The 18,287-nt window shown below is 40.0% G+C and overlaps 1 protein-coding gene across 1 annotated transcript in view; it reads left to right on the forward strand.

Moving 5' to 3' along the window:
• Nucleotides 1–258: 258 nt before the first annotated feature.
• Nucleotides 259–18,287, forward strand: part of SNX7 (sorting nexin 7) — a 29,698-nt gene continuing 11,669 nt past the window's right edge. The window contains exons 1-7 of the mRNA XM_039718108.1: nucleotides 259–776; nucleotides 6,829–7,011; nucleotides 8,842–8,952; nucleotides 9,355–9,519; nucleotides 10,468–10,669; nucleotides 12,512–12,711; nucleotides 15,974–16,060. Of these exons, the coding sequence (XP_039574042.1) occupies nucleotides 603–776; nucleotides 6,829–7,011; nucleotides 8,842–8,952; nucleotides 9,355–9,519; nucleotides 10,468–10,669; nucleotides 12,512–12,711; nucleotides 15,974–16,060 (1,122 nt within the window). The 5' untranslated portion in view covers nucleotides 259–602. The remainder of the gene's footprint in view (nucleotides 777–6,828; nucleotides 7,012–8,841; nucleotides 8,953–9,354; nucleotides 9,520–10,467; nucleotides 10,670–12,511; nucleotides 12,712–15,973; nucleotides 16,061–18,287) is intronic.

Raw genomic sequence — 18,287 nt, forward strand, 5'->3', positions numbered from 1 at the left:
GCTGCTCAAGAGAAGCTGCACGAGAGGCAAGAGACAAAGCAGCACCGCGTGGGTTCTGCCTGCTGTCCCGGCGGCGGCACCTGAGTGCCTGCCACGAGGGAAGAAAGACCGACCCGGAGAGCGCAGGAAAGCGAGCCTGGGTACGCCCCTGCCCGGCCCGGGGGCTGCCCGGGGCAGAGCGGGCGGCTGCCTGGCAGCGCACGGAGCTCTCCGGACCGAGACACTGCACACACTTTCCAGCGGCCGCGGCCAGCCGCAGCCCTGTGGGCGGCTCGCCCAGTCCCCCCGGCAGCCCTGGGGCGGCCCGGGCGGGTCCCCCGGCCGCCACGAACACGCCTGTGGGCGTTGAGCCGCCCCGTCCCGCCTCCGCAGAGGCCGCAGCCGCAGTCCTCGCTGCCCGGGCCTGCCGGCAGGCTCGACACCTCCCGGCCCCGCTGCCTCCCAGCCCTGCCCGGCGGCGCGGCCCTCCTGCCGCCGCTTCCACTCCTGCGCACTGGGCGCGCTCCCGGGCCGGCCGCGGCACGGGGCGGACGGGGGAGCTGCCAACCGCGGCCCCGCGGGAGCGACTGTGGCGGGGCCGCCGCCCGCGCTCGCAGGGCAGGATGGAGACGGAGGGCCGGGTACCGGGGCCGGCGCTCCCCGCCGGCGGGGAACGGCCCGGGGCCGACTCGCATCTCCCTGCGGGTGCCCTCGGCACGGCCCAGGGGCCGCTGCTCGCCGCCGCTGAGGTGCTGGCCCTGGACGATGAGGAAGACGACCTGGAGGTGTTCAGCAAGGTACGGCAGCACCCTTCGCACCGGGGGCGGCCGGGCGGGCTCGCCGGTACTTTGCCCCAGCGGGCGCCGGGCGAGCCGGGGTGGCGCGACGGGACGGGACGGAACGGGACGGGAGGGACGGGACGGGACGGGACGGGACGGGACGGGACGGGAGGGACGGCAGGGACGGCTCCGCCGCGGGCGGCGAGCGCGGCCTCTGCCCGCCCGCCCCTCGCTCCCCGCTGCCGCCGGGCTCCGGGACGTGCCCGAGGGCGCGGGGCCGACAGGGGCAGCGCTCAGCGGCGCCCGCAGCCCCGGGTGACTTCTCGGGCACGAAGCGCGCGGTCGGTGCTGCGGAGCAGCAGTGCGAGCCGTGACTGCGCCTACCTGAAATGTGCCGTCTGCTCTGGACTCGCTGTACCCTCATCGTCACTTGTGTTCGTCAGGGGCCACATATGTATCTGTAAATCAAATAAACAGTCGTGTTTAGTAATTGCAGTTGTGTTTGAGTGTAAATACATGTTTCCAAGTTTCAGTTCGTGTTTTCTTTTAAAAGATGAAATCTCACTTCTTCACATGGGAGATTTGAGAAGATAATACCTGAATTTTGATGAAGGGAATAAAATGAACTGACAGTGTATCAGGGTCTGCCTTCAGACAGCACACAGCCAGGTACATGGGTGCCCTTCTGGCTGATAGTGCTGGTTTTAATTAAACCAACGAAGGGATTTAGTATATTGTTTCTCATTTAGTACTGATTTTGTACAGGTTAAGACAAGACTTACCTCTTGTCCCCTCAGTAATTAAAGAAGAGGGCATGTTATGGATCTATTTGCCTTATCCAGGTAGCATCTAAAATATTAGTGCATGCAGAGAGCTAGGGTGGAAAAAATGTGTATGGTGCTAGGGTGTCGTTCACCATCTGAGACTTGTGAACTGCTGTGACAGGGTGTGTGCCATGGGAGAGAAATAGCAGTTACAGTTCCAATTTGAAAAAGTGACAGTGTATTTCTATTCAGTAGGACAGGTTGTCATGGGCAGTAAATGTGTGGTTTTTATATTTCTGTAGGTGAGAAACACTGTTGTGGTATGAATGAATACTACTATTGGAATAAGGACTTCCTTCTTAGAAGCTATGTATTTAAACTCTCTAATAGAATTTATGTATGTATTGCTAGTATTTAAACTGTAATAGAATTCTTGAAACTCATGGCTTTTAAGGCCAGAAGGGACTCTTAGGTGATTTAATGGTCTGTAACATGCAAGAAGTTAGGCTAAATTTCACCAAGTTACCTGTATTTTTCTGAAGCATAACTAGGGTCGAGCTGAATTATATTTTCTTGGAAAGCACCAGTCCTGATTTGCCTTAAAAAGAGGAATGATTCCCTGAACTTGCATGCAAAAGCAGTGCTAAAATGTAATTTTAGTTGTTTGTACTCACTTTGCATCCATTTCCTTTTATGAGTGAAGTTCAGGCAGTTCTGCATGAAGGTATCTGCTTATCAACAGCGGATTGATGCTTATGCTGATTCCTTATCAAGAGCGATTATCCTTGGGAATAAAAAATAAAAACAAGTGGAGTTGATACAAGTTACTGCTACTTTATAGCAAATATTGAGATCTTTAAATTTCTGCCTGGATTCATGCCAAATATTTTTTACATATATGAAATCTTAACTACTATTAATGCATGCTACATGATAAGTTATTCCTGCAACCAAGAAAATTTGTCATATTACATGAAAATACAGTTTTTCTTCCAAAGCTTGGATACCTGCACTTATATATGGTTTTATATATCAACCAGAAATCCATGGTTTGTTTTCAAGTGCAATTTGGGATCTGATCTTTCGAGCTGATGAAAATCTGTGACGTTGGTTGGGCTTTACATCCTATTTATTCGTGTTCCATATATTCAAAGGAATCTGACAGGCTAAATGTAGCTTAGAACTAAGTTTTGTAAAACCAATTTTTCCATAACATAGTGTTCCAGGACTGCCTTGTTTTAAATTGCGTCTTGATGGGGTTCCTCATGCAGTGTCTGTAAGGGGTAGCCTTTGCAGGCCAAGCGGGACGGCAGCAGCCATGCAGAGCTCGCTGCCTGCCACTCTCGTCAGCTTCATCTTTCTCAGTCTAGGCAGTGCAATGTGCCAGCTAACAAAATGGTGAAAAATGAGATTCTTAAAAATTGTCAACCTCAATACCCTGAGTTATTACTCAGAATGTAAACACTGGGCTTTTATTTTATGAAAATCCATAGACGTTTAACCTGATAGTGTTATAAACCATTGACCTGGTATCCTGTGACATATCTCAAATATTACAGACCAGCATCTTCAGCAGCTCTGATAAAGCATTTCACAATGTGATATGCTTTTCACTTTATCCTAGTTTCCACTGCCACTGAAAAAGTTTGTAATTCTTTTCAGCAGAGACAAATTCTGGGAGCTGAGTTATGAGTCAGACAGATGGAATGTTTTCAACCTGCTTTCTTCCCTTAGCTTCAAAATATAGGGTACTGCCTGTATCACAAATACCCATTCAGTTATCTTTTGCATTCCTTGATAACTGATATGTAGCATTGACAAAGCTGTCAGCAGTTTGGTTAATACTTAAAATCTTTAGCACCTCTGCTTTCAAACTCTGTTTCGCAGTGGTTGTCTGCATTTCATGATTACAGAAAACAATGTTTCTCAAAAAACATGTATATGCCACTTCAGAATTGCATAGAAACTAATTTTTCTTTAAGATTTTTCTTCAACTTCATAAAGGATTTGAGACAGAATAGTTCCTTTGCCAAAAAAATGCACTTATAAATGAGTCCTCCTGAATCTCTTTGCTCTTTGAAGAATGCTCCAATAACCAAGCTATTCACTTATAAGACATACTCTGCCCCACGTCCTTTATCTCAAGACCTGTTTTTGGATCCTTGCTTCAGGATCTGCAAGCTCTGGATCCTTGCTGGGAGGGAGGGAGGGAGGGAGGGAGGGATGGATGGATGGATGGATGGATGGATGGATGGATGGATGGATGGATGGATGGGTGGGTGGATGGATGGATGGATGGATGGATGGATGGATGGATGGATGGATGGATGGATGGATGGAGTACAGAGGTGACCTTGGGTCAAGAACCTGTGCTCTGGGAGGGAGCACTGTTTAGACAAATCCCCAGGCTTAGTGTCCTCTCCAGAGAGCTGCAGTCTCAGCTCTGTGCCTAGCCTGTTTTGAGGCTGCTCCGGCTGCAGGAGTGTTTTCTTCCCTTAAGTATTTTGGAGTGTTACTGACTAGTTGCAGTCAAATGTGAGACTGAGATAGGGTAACTATCTCAGTCTGCAAGTGTTAGAGAAAGGAGACACAGAAAAAGGCCCTCATGCTGTGAGGAGCTCATTGATTTTCCCTTGCTTTGGTCTCTTAGCCAGTAAATCAAAAGGCATGAACCTGTGTGTGGACTGGCACTCACAGCTCTGCCAGCTGCTCTGTCAGGAGTGAAGGGGCTAGGAAAGAGAAGGGGCACTGCAGGTAGGTGAGGATGGGGGAAGTGTGGCAAAGGACATCATTTCCTGGGACAGGGTCTTGATGTTCTTTGCATGGATGAGGAGCAAGAAGGTTACACAACCCAAGAGCTGTCTGTTTTTCCTGTGCTACAGAACTCCTGCCATCATCAGTATGCACACAAAAACATAGTTCCAACCACAAAATTACAGCTGTATAGAAAATTATCATGGGTTTTTAACTGTGTTTCTGTGATGACATCAGGCTTAGGTCACATGAACTTCAGGAATTACTGGAAGTAAACCTGAACTATCATGAGGATAAAAGACAGATGCTTCTTTAAAAGTCACATGTATTCATCCATGTGCATGTGAATACTAAAAAAAAAAAAAAAAGACTTGCTTATTCTGTGGGTTTTTATTGCCCATATTTTGTTTCTCAAACTACATATTCATAAGCCCTTCCACATAAACATATACTTTCAGACACCTGCATGAATAGAGCAATTTTTAGTAGCAACCTAGAAGAAGGAAGGAAACATTAAGACATTAATGCTCCATGTAAAATGAGAAAATATGAAACACATTTACCTTGATCCAATTTAGGCTCTGCAGAGTCATTATTCCTCAAATTATATGGCCATTCAAGTCCTTTACATGCTCACATGCATTTTTCTTTCCCTAGAAATTTCCCATTGCCTCAGCACTTTGAATTGCATGGGCTGCTCTGAGCTAGCAGTCCTCATTCTTCATCTAGACCACAGGCAGCCAGTGCTAGCAGGCTCTGGGAGCAGCTCTGCTTCTTCTGCATGACTCAGAATAGTGCTGGCTGTACAGAACTCCTGTAGAAACACACTGAGAAAAAGTAAAATGACTGACAGGCATACAAGGAAGCCACTGTGTAATATTTAAAGTGTTGTCTTCAGTCTCCTGTGTTGCTTTTGTCTCCCTGTTCAAAGAACTGCATGTAAGTGATGGGAGGAGAACTAGTACATAAGCACTTTCTGGGCATAATTCCTGGTATAAAAGTCTCTTCCATATTTGTGGGAGTACATTGATAAATCCAAAGAAAAAGAACAAGATAAGGTGTTTCTTTCCAGAGAAAGTTTTGATCCAGTTGAATTCAAAGGATAAAAAGCAACTCTGACACAGTTCAGCAGCACTAAAGCAGGGTTCCCTTCATTCCTGTGAGATCAGCCTTGGGATGATGCCGTGACTCCAGTTAGTGTGGACTTGCACTATTCCAGTCCTAACATTTGAGCAGTTTTCTCTTTAACTACATCCCTGTTCTCTTTCCTCCATAGTTTACAAGGCACTGGAGAGGGCAACTCTTTGCCACTCATAGTCAGCGTAGTCTAACAACCTTTTTAGACAACTTCTAGAAAATAGGTTAATTTTAAAGTTTGTTATGAAAATAATTATTTGCATTACATATATTAAGGCTCATACAGTATTTGATATTTAAAATATAATGATTTATTCCCATTTCTCTGTTATCTCTAATAATTTATTAATTAGTTATGCTCTTTTATGAAGTTAGTGAATTCAATTTATTTTCATGGTAACTGTATCCTTCAAGATTCTAGATGAGTAGATCTCACCCAGATTTGTATGTAAGGAAGAAAATGAGATTTCTGGCCCATTTCCAATTTCCACTTCATTTCTCAGCAGATGAGTGAGTGCCATTGAATACACTAGCTGAAGCAGCTGCTATGGGGACATATTCTTATTGAGTTGTGTGGAAGTGGTCAGTGGTCAGTGGTCAGTGAAAAAACAGCCAAAGAGGTTTTTCACTTCAGCAAAACTGTGGTTTGACTTTTTTTTTAGAAATTAAGCAGCAAATTTGTACTGCATCCTTACTTACTATTTTCCTTAAGGAAAAAAAAAAGATTAATTTATGTACCTTTAATTGTTTTCCATTTCAAATCATTTTCCTTAAGGAAAAAAAAAAAAAAGATTAATTTATGTACCTTTAATTGTTTTCCATTTCAAATTTTATTTTAAAATAAACTCAAACTGAAATATCCAGTTCCAGTAAAAATTATATTTGAATTTTTCATTGTTTTTTTGAATCATCATTTTTTCATTCATCCTGTTCAGGTAATTAATTCCAGTAAAAATTCTGATTTGGATTTTGCATTGTTTTTTTGAATCATCATTTTTTCATTCATCCTGTTCAGGTAATTAGAGATAATTCAAACATCATACTGAGCCCGCCTCAGTAACTGGCATCTAACAATTTTAATAAAACTGGTAAGTACCCTACACAATTAATGGGTGCTTGGTTCATAACTAATTATACTATTTATAGGTAAGTTCTGTTTCTAGCTATGCAAAACATTCTTCTCAAATGGTAGTATTTTGTTCTTTCATCCATTTTAGAATAAATCTCATTTCTTACATCCTCACCAAAGCAAATACTGAAAAGGATAATAGATTTGCTATGTACTACATAATTATTTCATTTGCTCTGAGTTTTATCTGTTCTGTCAGATTATTTTAAAGCTTGCCATTTTAGTGTCAGAGACGTGTTTGTATGCAAAGATTGTTGATATGGATGTCCTCATGTCTTATCTGTAGGATACATCTCTGACTGAGGTAAACTCATTCAGTCCTTCAGTGCCAATATCCCCCTCATCAATGATAAACCAGTATAAGTTTGAAGATGGGCCAGAATTAAGAGATCTCTTCATTACAGTCGATGATCCTGAAAGCCACATTACAGCCATCGAAACGTTTATCACATACAGAGTGGTCACAAAGGTAGGTATTCATGGATTAATGGCTTACTTTGATAACAACTGACTTTTTCACTCTTCTTGCACACCTTTCTCTGGCATATTGCTAAATTTCAGCTTTAATTTTGCCATGAGTTATAAACAACTAAGACTGCATGAAACTGCACTATGTAATGGAAAAAAATTCAGCGTGAGTCTGCATACACACGTGCTTAGATTTTTTATGTTGAGAAAGTAGTTAATAATTCTTCAATGGCAAAATGAGTGCTGTGAAGCAATAACATTTTCTGTTGTGATCTTCAGCAGGAAACAGCCAAAGGACTGATCCACTTTGAAGACACTGTATTAGCACAAGTATTGATGACTTTTGGATAACTTACAGGCTACCAGTCTTATGTCTTGCATAAACATTACCTCCTACAGACTTTCAGTTCCATTCTTTTCTAATTGCAGCATCCATTAACACATGGATGTTTGCTTCCCATGTACAGTTGCATGTGATTTCTGGGGAAACTGACACAATTCTGTAATGAAAAAGTAGTATGAGAAAACAATTAAGTGTATTTTTAGTTGTCTTGAATGCAACTTATTTGCAGGAAATAAGGAAGAAAATCAGCCTTGTGAGACCAGCCAGGTCTTCTGAGATTACCAGTAAATATTCTGCAGGCTCCATTTTGAGAATTGCCCTGTTAAATTATTTTCCTTTGAGTTCTTTTTAAAAGATTCATTTAAAAGCATATTTTCAAATGGGAATTATTCATCTTTAAATAAGAAGAGATGTAAATTCCTCATAAAATATTTAATGAGTAGGAAGAGAGCTATCTTTATGTTGCTAGCAATAATTTTCACTTTATGCCTGTTTCTGTACACGAAAGAACATTTTTTCTTCAGGCAAGTATGAAGGGGCTGTAAGTTGGATTGGTCTTGCTTTTTTTATCTCTTCTATCCTTTCTTATCATATTTAATTTGGAATGCTGGTTGTTGATGATAAAGTAATAGCATTCCTCCCACATACCTTGAAAAATTTTTATTCAACCCTCAAAAATGTTTGGATTACAAAACCATGTTTTGAGGTTTTTAGAATTTACTTGCATTGCATTATAAATCTCTGTGCAACAAAGAATGCTAAATGGCACAAGTTAATCAAAACATGGGCTCTTTGAGGCTTGCCTTGAGAAGACAGAGCAGTGGTAAAGTAAATCTCAGGGTCTGACAATGTTATAATCTGTAATAAGCACTTTTTGTAGGCATTAAAGGTTTATTGGCAAGTTCTAACAGGGGGGCTGCAAAACTGGAATTGATGATAGGCTGCAGAATCCATTAAGCAGTGCAGGAGGTGTTATTGCTGTGATATGCTGAAGTTTTCATGTTTGGAACATGAGGATTATTGAGTAATGTCACCAGGTCCCAAGGATGTGTGTCAGCTCTTTGGGCTTTGTTCAGAGTGCTAAAAAATGGACTTTCCTCACTTGTAAGATGACTAACTACTTAAGAGAAGTGCCCTCAAAGTAACAAACATAACTGTGATTGCTGAGAGAAAAATGCCACATTAAAGTAATTATTGCAATAATTTGGAAACATTGTGCTAAGATAGCCATTATATGTCACTGCACAAAGTGCAGCTTAGTGCTCGCTTTCTTTTTTTTTCCTCCAATAGAACTTTGGTTTCTTGCTGAAAAAGGATGTGTTAACTCTTCAAGGAGTTGATCTTTGTTCTTTAAAATAACAGCAAACCAGTAACAGAGACCAAATAGAATGTATGCATTCCCTCAAGTACTCAGTTTTCTCCAAAATCTAAAACTTTTTTTTCCTGGTATTCTAACCTAAGCCTGTTTTTTCTGCTTTTGGTTTTCAGACAACCCGTGGTGAATTTGACTCCAGTGAATATGAAGTTCGAAGACGATACCAGGATTTCCTTTGGTTGAAGAACAAACTTGAAGAAGCACATCCAACACTGATCATTCCTGTTTGTTTACTAAAACTTAAGTTGTTTTTCTTTGTTTATAAGATGGCTCCAGTTTTATACAGAGATGTTTGAGGTCTTTCTTCAGCTTTTGAAGTTTCACAAATATTAAGCCAACCTATTTTCCTTAGCTTTATATATATGTAACAAAAATCACATAAAGGTATTTATTAGGTTAATTTGCAGTAATTTATGTCCTTTCTTAGTTGTACTTGTGTTCTTTGGCACTGTATATTATAAGAAAAATGGTATACCTTAGTTGAATACAATAACTTTATGTAGCTTTTGGGTTGTTGCATGGTGGATTTTACAAGGTATACCTATAGTTTTTAGTAAGCAGAACTGTTACAATGCTCCAAATATTATGCAAAATATACAATATATTTCTTTTTTTTTTCCCTTTAGCCATTGCCTGAAAAATTCATAATGAAGGGAATGGTGGAACGATTTAGTGATGAATTCATTGAGACTCGAAGAAAAGCTTTACATAAATTTTTGAACCGTATTGCTGATCATCCAACTTTAACTTTTAATGAGGACTTCAAAATTTTTCTTACTGCACAAGCCTGGGTAAAATGACTTTGGTTTTATTTACAGTTCCATGAAACCACATGTTGTGTTAGTAGGGTATATCAGGTATATCAGTGAATACTGGTTCAGTATTCACTAGTGTCATCCCATGGCTTGTTACAGAAGTGGCAGAAGCAGGCAGAGATTTGTGGAATATTCATAACCTGAAATAACACCTTCTTCTGTAGTTTTGGTAATCATGTACATGACCATAAATATTGCTGTACCTTCCAAAGTTGTTTTTGTTAGTGCATTTTGGATTTTGGTGGCAAATTCATAGTATTTCAACTCTGCATATTTTTTGGTACATGTATAAGTTTCCAAGATTATGAGTAAAACAGTGTTTTTAATTAATTACTGTTTTGGCATGACAATGTCTTTTTTTTTAAGTTTTACTAATCTCATAGAAGAAAAATACAGGATTTTCCTGTTGCATTGTTGCAAAATGTGGTCAGTTGCAAATTGGAGTTTTGTAGTCAGAAAAGCCTGCCTCTGGATTTCAGCAAAGATTATTCTAGCAACATATAAAACGAGTTTAAAAAAATAGATGGATTACTTCCTCCTGTAGGAGCATTGTCTGCTTTTCTCAAAGACTTATTTTTTCAATCATTACCTCTGCTTTCCTGTTCAAAAAGCTAAATTGCAAACTAGCTAACTCACCCTGAGGAGCAAAGGGTTGAAGGTTCTCTGCCATCTTCAACCATTCTTGCGACACTGTCATACATGACACGCCTGTGTTTGCTCAGAAGGGCTTAGCTAATAAATGCACAAGACAGGGATGGTTCTGACACTGCTCTAATAATGATAAGATATATACACTAAAAAGACAGAGGTTTATATATGTAGTTTTGTTTAAAAAACAATAAAAATAAAAGCATGCTTTTATTTATTGTTTTCAGCGAATTAACAAAAGTATCTGGAAGTAAAGAGAGCTTGTTCTGTGTTTAGGAACTCTCCTCCCACAAGAAGCAGGGTCCTGGTTTGCTGAGCAGGATGGGACAGACTGTCAGAGCTGTAGCATCCTCAGTAAGAGGAGCAGTTAAACATCGTCCTGAAATGTTTACAGAAATGAACAATTACATGGAAACATTTAGTCAGAAGATAAACTTACTAGATAAAATAGCTCATAGGATTTACAAGGAAGAAAGGGGTAAGTAGAAAACATGTGTCAGTTTTATTGATTTTAAGAAATTTAAAAGTAAATTAGTTTTCATTGTGGCAGGCAAAATACTCTTTCTAGGAAAAAGGGAGATGTTTATATTGTGTTTTTCTCTCTGATCATGTTTTTGACAGACATTCAAGTTTGAATAATTTTTTAATAGGAGGAGTTTTAACATGTCATTCAGCTACTTAAAAGGAACTTAGAAGAATATTTTAACATGTGCTTTTTGGAAAGCTGCATGACTTTGGTTTTTAACTTTCAAGGGAATGTACAGTTTTCTGTGCAATCTCATAGTGACATGAGGCTGTCTTGATTCCAGGTCTCTAAACTTTGTTTGGAGGTTCTGCACCTTTTTTCCATTGACAAAGTAGATTTTAATTTTCTAACTGCTTTAATGTTGGCCATAATTTTTGTCAGGGTAAGCTGTGTCTACTAGAGTTTTCTCAAGAAGGAAGGGTTAATCTGAATTTTTTCCTTAGGTAAGAGCAGTTCACACATCTAGTTGGAATGCTAAGTTACTGACTTTCCTGAGATTCTGAGATGATCCTAATCTCAGACTATGCTTGTTCAGTAGCATTTCCACTGGGCAGCACTTGAAGTATTTACTTGTCTGTGTAATATAATTTGAAGAGCTGTACTGTGTTAATAACTGAGTCCTTGAGCTTTCTTGTGCAGTACCAGATCTCAGTGTGTCCTCACTGAAAGGGTGTTATAAAAGAAAAAAACATGTTGGTGAAAAGAATAGGAACTCTTTCACTGGAGGGAACAATATCAATTGAAAGTAGCTGTCTGAGGTCTGTAGGTTCAAGGTATCAGTGCCAAAATATTTCTTGGAAAAGCTTAAGAATTTTGACATGCTCCCAAATGTTGTAGGTAATATCTTCTTTCTAGATTTTCCAAACAACACTTGTCAGAACACTTGTGTGCAGGGCCACAGTGTTGTGAATAGGAATTGTTGATAGCTGAGATACAGAGAACATTCCTGCTTGCAGTACCTTAACATGGGGTTATTGATTACATCTTCCATAGAGGGGTTTTTTTTGGTCCAAATAATCTCAAAGTAAACACTCTTTATGCCACATGTCTGCTTTCATCTTTTTTAGGACATTTCTTCATTATAAATTTAGTAGTGACAAAATTGCATTTTCAATTGGTCAATGCATGACCAATGTGGTCACAGTGTCCTCCTGTGAACTGCACCTTGCCCATGTTGAGCCCAACCAAATGGCACAGTGATTTGTGGGCCTTCTCTGTTTATGGATTATCACTTCATCTAGAAACATAAGAGAAGTAATTAATAAGATATCTCTGTATTTAAATTAATAAAAGCTATTGAAGGAGATACCTGCCGAGAAGGAGTGAACTTCAGTGTTTGTTCTGAAGCTTTTGGGACATAACAAACCTTCTAGTTTTAATAACTGAGACTGTATTTGGAACGTTACTATTACCAAGAAGCAGAGGAATTCAGGGCAGTAGAGGACAGCAAGTCTGACCAACTGCCGTGGCTCGTGTTGCTCTATGAAGAGAATGTGAAGTAATGCAGATCATTGGTGTCTGAATACAGCTCTTCAGGTCTGCTTGAGTATGTGTGTCATTGTGAAGTGTGTGGGGCACTTTTGCTGATAAATTTCTCAAAGCTACTTAATTACAATACATTAATTAATTAGTTTCTTCATAAACAGTGAACTGGAATTTACTTGTCTTGGTCATTTGAGCAAATTTAAAATTAGAGTCAGTCTCTTGCTTGGTTCACAGTAAATATGAAGTTGCAATTAGTATCACTTAGAGCTCTATTAATGAAGAGTACTACGTGTATATGTTCCTTTTAAGACTACTTCAATGAAATGAAGGAGTTTGGCCCCATCCACACGCTGTGGTCGGCGTCGGAAGAAGACATAGCAGACTCTCTGAAGGGGCTGGCCAGCTGCATCGACCGCTGCTGCAGGGCCACGGAGAGGAGAATGGCAGGGCTCTCAGAGCACCTGCTGCCCATTCTGCATGAGTACGTGCTCTACAGTGAAATTCTCATGGTAAGCTTTCCTGAAGGACTCTTCATGGCTCAATGTAAAATTTGGCTTAGTCCAGTGACCATGTCCAGGAGAGAATTTGTAGCTGATGAAAATGACTTCACAGTCCCTGTATTTACTCAGTACAAAGCATGCATGGCATATGATACCTGTGTATTATTGGGGAATCCAATTGGTCCTGGTTCTCTTGCTAATCAGGCAAGAGGTGCCCCTTCCAAATAAGAAGAGCTTGATAGTTTTGCCTGGCAGGCAGCCGTGGGTAGCTGTGCTAGGGTATCTAGTTTTGCCATCTTCAGTGAGCTCTGCATTGTAGCAGTGAGGGTTTGGGAACAGCAGTTGAGAAGGACCTTCCCTGACACTGCCAAAATATGAACTCATTGAGTAACAGATTGTGTGTGGGAAAAGGAGTAGAGAGGTTTTTCTCTTTCTAGGAGCTCTTCCTAAGTATGTTTTCTTTTTCCAGAACAGCTGGGAACTTCCAGTCCCTGCACCGTTATATAAGCATGTGTTAGTCTTTGCCATAAGCTACTGCTCTCAATTTCCTTTATGTACGTATTTTGCTTTTTGAGAGGATGTAAAAAATCAGACTCCAGAGTTGATACAGTCAGTGCTGGTGGATAATCAACATAATAAAGTAACTGAATTCAGTATGTCATAATTCCCACTTTGCTGCCTACAGAAAGCAGAACATGTGTACAAACCCCTCTTTTTCTGGGTTTTGAGCAATGCCAGCTGCAGAATCTGTTGTGTTCTTGCTGGGAACCCAACTCTTGCTGCAGTGGTTTCTGGCTAGGGGCTGCAAGGGTCTTACAGTCTTCGGGTAGAGAGAGACCCAAGTTAACTGAGCCTTTGGTGGCACTCTGCAGGGTATTGCCACTTTCTCAGTAAGGAGAGTTAGGAGCTCCTGCTGCAATGACAGCTGTCTTTAAAACAAGCTTCACAGGAAAAGGGCCCTTACAAAATGTCCTGTATCTCACAGTCCTCATTATTTTCTGGTAGATGGAGGTAAGTACTGTTTTGCTTAAACATCTGAAGAGATACTGTCCTAGCAATTGCAGGTCATCTTCTCCACCACTTCCAACCTTATGTTTCAGAATTTGTATGTTACCCATAAGCAAGTGTAGTTTTCATGCTGCTGAGGAGATGCTGCTCGCCCATTGCCTTCTGTTTTGCAGCCTGACTCACCCTCACCCTTTCTCAGGCGTTCTGTTTTGTGCAGAGCACAGAGAGATTTCTAGGGACAAGCCCCAGGATGATTACCTGGCTCTTCCTGCACACCTTACTGTTGCCCACTGCATTTTTTTTTCCTGCTTGTAGCTTTCTTGGTGCAGCACTTGCAACACAGTATTAGGCTGCCATGAGGTCCTGTCCAGGGGAGAAGTCTTCCTTCAGTAGCTCATTCCTGTTTCACAACTGTTCCTTTCCCTCCATTCACCATGGATTTTTGTTTTACTTACTTACTGCTTATTTCCCTCTTGCACTTTGAGGAGGGAAATACTAGTCACTAAAATAAAATACCTAAAAATACCCTGTGTGTCACCCACTAGTAAGCCTTTCAGAGGTGTGTTTAACCCCTCATCACAGGGACCTTGGTGCAGTGCTGCCAAGATCACATGCAAATGTGCAGTACAAGGTGTGATCAATACAATACAATCCTTGTATTTTCCAGTGGAAGTTCAGCCTGTAACTAGGAAAAGAGTTGGATTAATAACTAAAATATTTACATCTGTGCCAACCCCTTCCTAACTGACCCACAGAACAAATCTGCTGTCCCTCAGGGTACAGCATTAATTAGTTATGGGTCCACATAAAATTATTTGTGGGTTTTGTGGCAAGGTACCATTAAGTATTATACAAAAAATCTGTAGAAGTATAATAATATGTTTTAAAAGTATAGTGCCTTTGTTTGCAATTAGAAGTCAGCACTTGCTGATGTAGCACCTTAATATTAATTGTCTTGTAATTTAAAGTGTATGTGTGATAAATGTTTCCAAGCTGTCATTAAAAGTTTTAAAAGAGGCAAAAGAAATAGGAAAAAAGGGAAAACATTTGTATTATTAAGAAAAGCTTTTCCAGACTTTTTTTTTTGCTTCTGTGCTTCCAGATAAACATTTTCTGTGTTTATCTAGCCAAAAGATTCCAAGGTATTGATGAGCATTAGTCTGTATTGCTGATCTATTGCTCAAAAATCCCAAAGTCAGATATACCAAGTCTTTATAGTGATTATCTGTTCAAACATTGAAAAATTAAGCTCTTTAATGATTCTATCATGTTTGATAAAGTGTCAGGATCTCAGAGAGAACTCAGTCAAATAAGAGAGCTAGAGAAGGTAGAGCTGCTTGTGCCCTGTGCTGTTTCAACTTGCCCTGTGCTAGAGGTGAATACTGAACATCTCTGCAGAAGAAGCAGTAAAACCAGTTGTGGCAAGGTAATGTAAAAGAAGGTTTTGAGATTTGTAATTATAAATGTCCTGCTTCTGATTTTTTTTCAAAAATAATAAAGCCTTGCAACACATTCTGCAAGATAAGCATACCTGAGCATTGGAAATGGAAATTTAATCTGTAATACTATTCCTGTTTTGTTGCTTAACAAGTAATATTGCTTCCCCTTTCAATTTTTTTTTTTGGACACTATACTAAAAACTCAATATCTGATAAGATAGTTTCAAAGGAGGTAAAAATTACATATGCTGAAAATAAAAACATATATTAATGGTAGAAATGCTTTCATTCCTAGGATAACCTTATCTGATTTTTCTGATATTTTTTTCTGATTTGCCAGAACTATATTTGGCACTTACAAAATAATATTAAAGGTTAAAGACACCATTTCAATAATGTCTTGCATACTATTTCTAGTTATTCTAATTATATTGTAAATTTTACTCAAAGAAGATACTTCTGTTCACAAGATTTGGCAAACTCATGTTGCTGTTATTAAATTAATATATTGTAAGTTAAGTTGATACCAAGTAAACTCTTGTAACAGTTCTGCTCATACAACTGGCAGTGACATTGTGTATGGCAGATTCTTGTGGCACTGATTTTGGATTTAGTAATGTTATTGAAAAACCTGTAAGATAAAATGCAGGCATGGAAAAATAAGTCTTCTTTTTTTTCTTTTTGATAAAACATATACAATGTCAAAATTATTAAATGGTATCATTCTGTGGTCTTGTTTATCAAATACCCAACTTGTTCGATGGTTTTCTGAAAGAGCTAAAATTTGGTGCAGTTTACTTCTTTTTCTTTTCTTCCATACTAAGGGTGTTTTGAAAAGGAGAGACCAAATTCAAGGCGAGCTGGATTCCAGAGTTGATGCTTTAGCCAGCAGAAAGACAGAGAAGGACCTGGTAAGTGTTTTCAGAAAGCCGGACTCTTCCAGGCCGCGTGGTGCCGGCAGCAGAGGCGCAGGAGGACGCGTGTGCTCTGAGGCCATGGCTGGGCTGGCTGCTGTCTGCACCTCTGGCAGCTCTTTGTGCCTGGCAAAGGCCATCACCAGGAAGAAGCAGCACTTCAGAGCTGGGCTGCTGGAGGGGAAGGGCTGGTCGTGGTGGGCGACCACTGGCCTTTGTCAACACAGGCTGTACCACGGCTTATTTTAAATTTTTCTGTTGGCTTCCACACTTGGAGTTAAAAGAAGGTAACCGTTGCTGCAGTGCTCTTGTAGCTGCTGCTTCATTGATGTAGGAGAGGTACAGGAGGTGATTAGAATCAGCAAAGCTGTTCATTGAACTTATTTAAAGTAAAATGTTATGCATTCTGTTTTGTTTTTCTTTTCTGTTCAGGTTTCTGGGTTTTTTTCTAGTTGGGCCCAGGGATATTTTTTTTTGCTTCAAGTGTGAATCCTTCATTCATTCTAGTGAAGTCAGACTGTAACTGGCATCCCCAAAACCACCAGCAAGGCTCAGCAGCCAATTAGAAACAACCTCTGGGATGAGAATTGGCATTTTTAAAATTTTTCATTGTTCAACTCTCCAGCCTCAATAATGTCCTTTTAGCACAGTCAGTACTAACACCAAGTGTTATACAGTGTAAATAATATGTAAAAATTACTAATAACTTCTTAGTACATCAAAGGAGAAAATCCTTAACATTTCAGATACTTTTTATTTGGCTTGTTCTAATTAGTTTCCATATAAAGATGAGCTGTTTAGATAGTTTTTGGCACTTGAAATGCATATTTTCATTTGATTTTTTTGGCACTGAGATGAATAAATAAGAATATATTGCTGAACTCTGATATCTACAATGGCTGTGGTATATTATATTACAATTTGCCTCTGTGTACTGCAGTGGGACATCAAGTAACTATCTCTGGTTTTGGGGATTTTTCCTGAAGCAGAAATGTTGTGTTCTGTAATTTCTTTTTGTTTCTCTACTTTATTTGCTGTTTCTCCTGTCCTTTTTTCTTAGTGTAAAGCCTGAAGCTCTTATAAAATGCATGGAGGATGGTGAGTTGGAGAAGTCCCCTAGGCTGGGAGTTGGGTAGCCATGGCAGGTGCATTCAGTGACGAATTCAGCTCCATAGAGCTTGTTTAGCAGCCAGACTCATTGTTGTTTACTTGGAAAAGACACCATAGCCTGGCAGGACATGCTATCTTTTCAGGATGCATTTCCTGTTATAATCTGATGTAACTCTCAGACAACATGCATGCACTCCCTTTTCCTGAACTGTGACAAATTAAAAAGGGATATTTTTATTTTAGCATAGTATTTTTGATCGTACCATGTTGATTTGATGCTGACAACGGTTTACTCCATCATGAGATGTTTGTACTTGCTTCCAGTAGGACTTGGAAATAAGTTTGCCCAAACTTATTTTTTTTGACTCTGTGTATGTTTCCGTATCTGCATTTACAGTTTGGTAAAGGCTTTAGACACTCTGATTACCCAAGTGCTCAGATATTTGCTTTATCTTTCCAACCCCTCTATTTCTTACTAATTTCAGAGAATCCTGTTTTTGAGAGCCTGTTTCTCCTTGCAGTCTCAGAAGAGCAGTAAAACAGATGTCTGTTAGTTTAATCTGATAATAAAATCCTGTGTTCTCTAATTGAGTGGCAGCTGTATCCTGAAGACTTTTTCTTAATTAGAAGCTGAAGCCTTTTTCTAGTAAGGATAGTTTGGCAACAGAGAATGGTGTACTGCTATTTTTAACCATTCAAGTGACTTATCTATTTTCTTGGTCATTTTTTTACTATGTTTTAGTTTTTATTATGTGTTGAAATATTTTTCTAACACTTCTACGCAGACTTAATAAAGGTGGTCATAACATAGGTGTGTTGTTGGAATGGTCTCAGACACCAAGTTTGGGTGTATTTGCACATATCTATTCCTAAGCAGAACTCCTGTAGCTTCTAATGATCTCATAGATGTCAGATTGAACTTGTCAGTGCAATCTAGTAGCCAGAAATTTTGCTGACAATGAGTGGCATGAGCCCTAATCTCATTTGAAGTACATTTCCACCACAGATAAGGAGTCTCAGACTGTCACTAGAGCTGATAAAAGGCTGTGAGATATTTAGCATTGGTTGTGGCAAACATTAAATGATTTAACAAACACAAGGTTGTACAGCAGAA

Source organism: Passer montanus, unplaced genomic scaffold (genome assembly GCF_014805655.1).
Source record: "Passer montanus isolate IOZ18808 unplaced genomic scaffold, ASM1480565v1 scaffold103, whole genome shotgun sequence".
NCBI classification, from domain to species: Eukaryota; Metazoa; Chordata; class Aves; order Passeriformes; family Passeridae; genus Passer; species Passer montanus.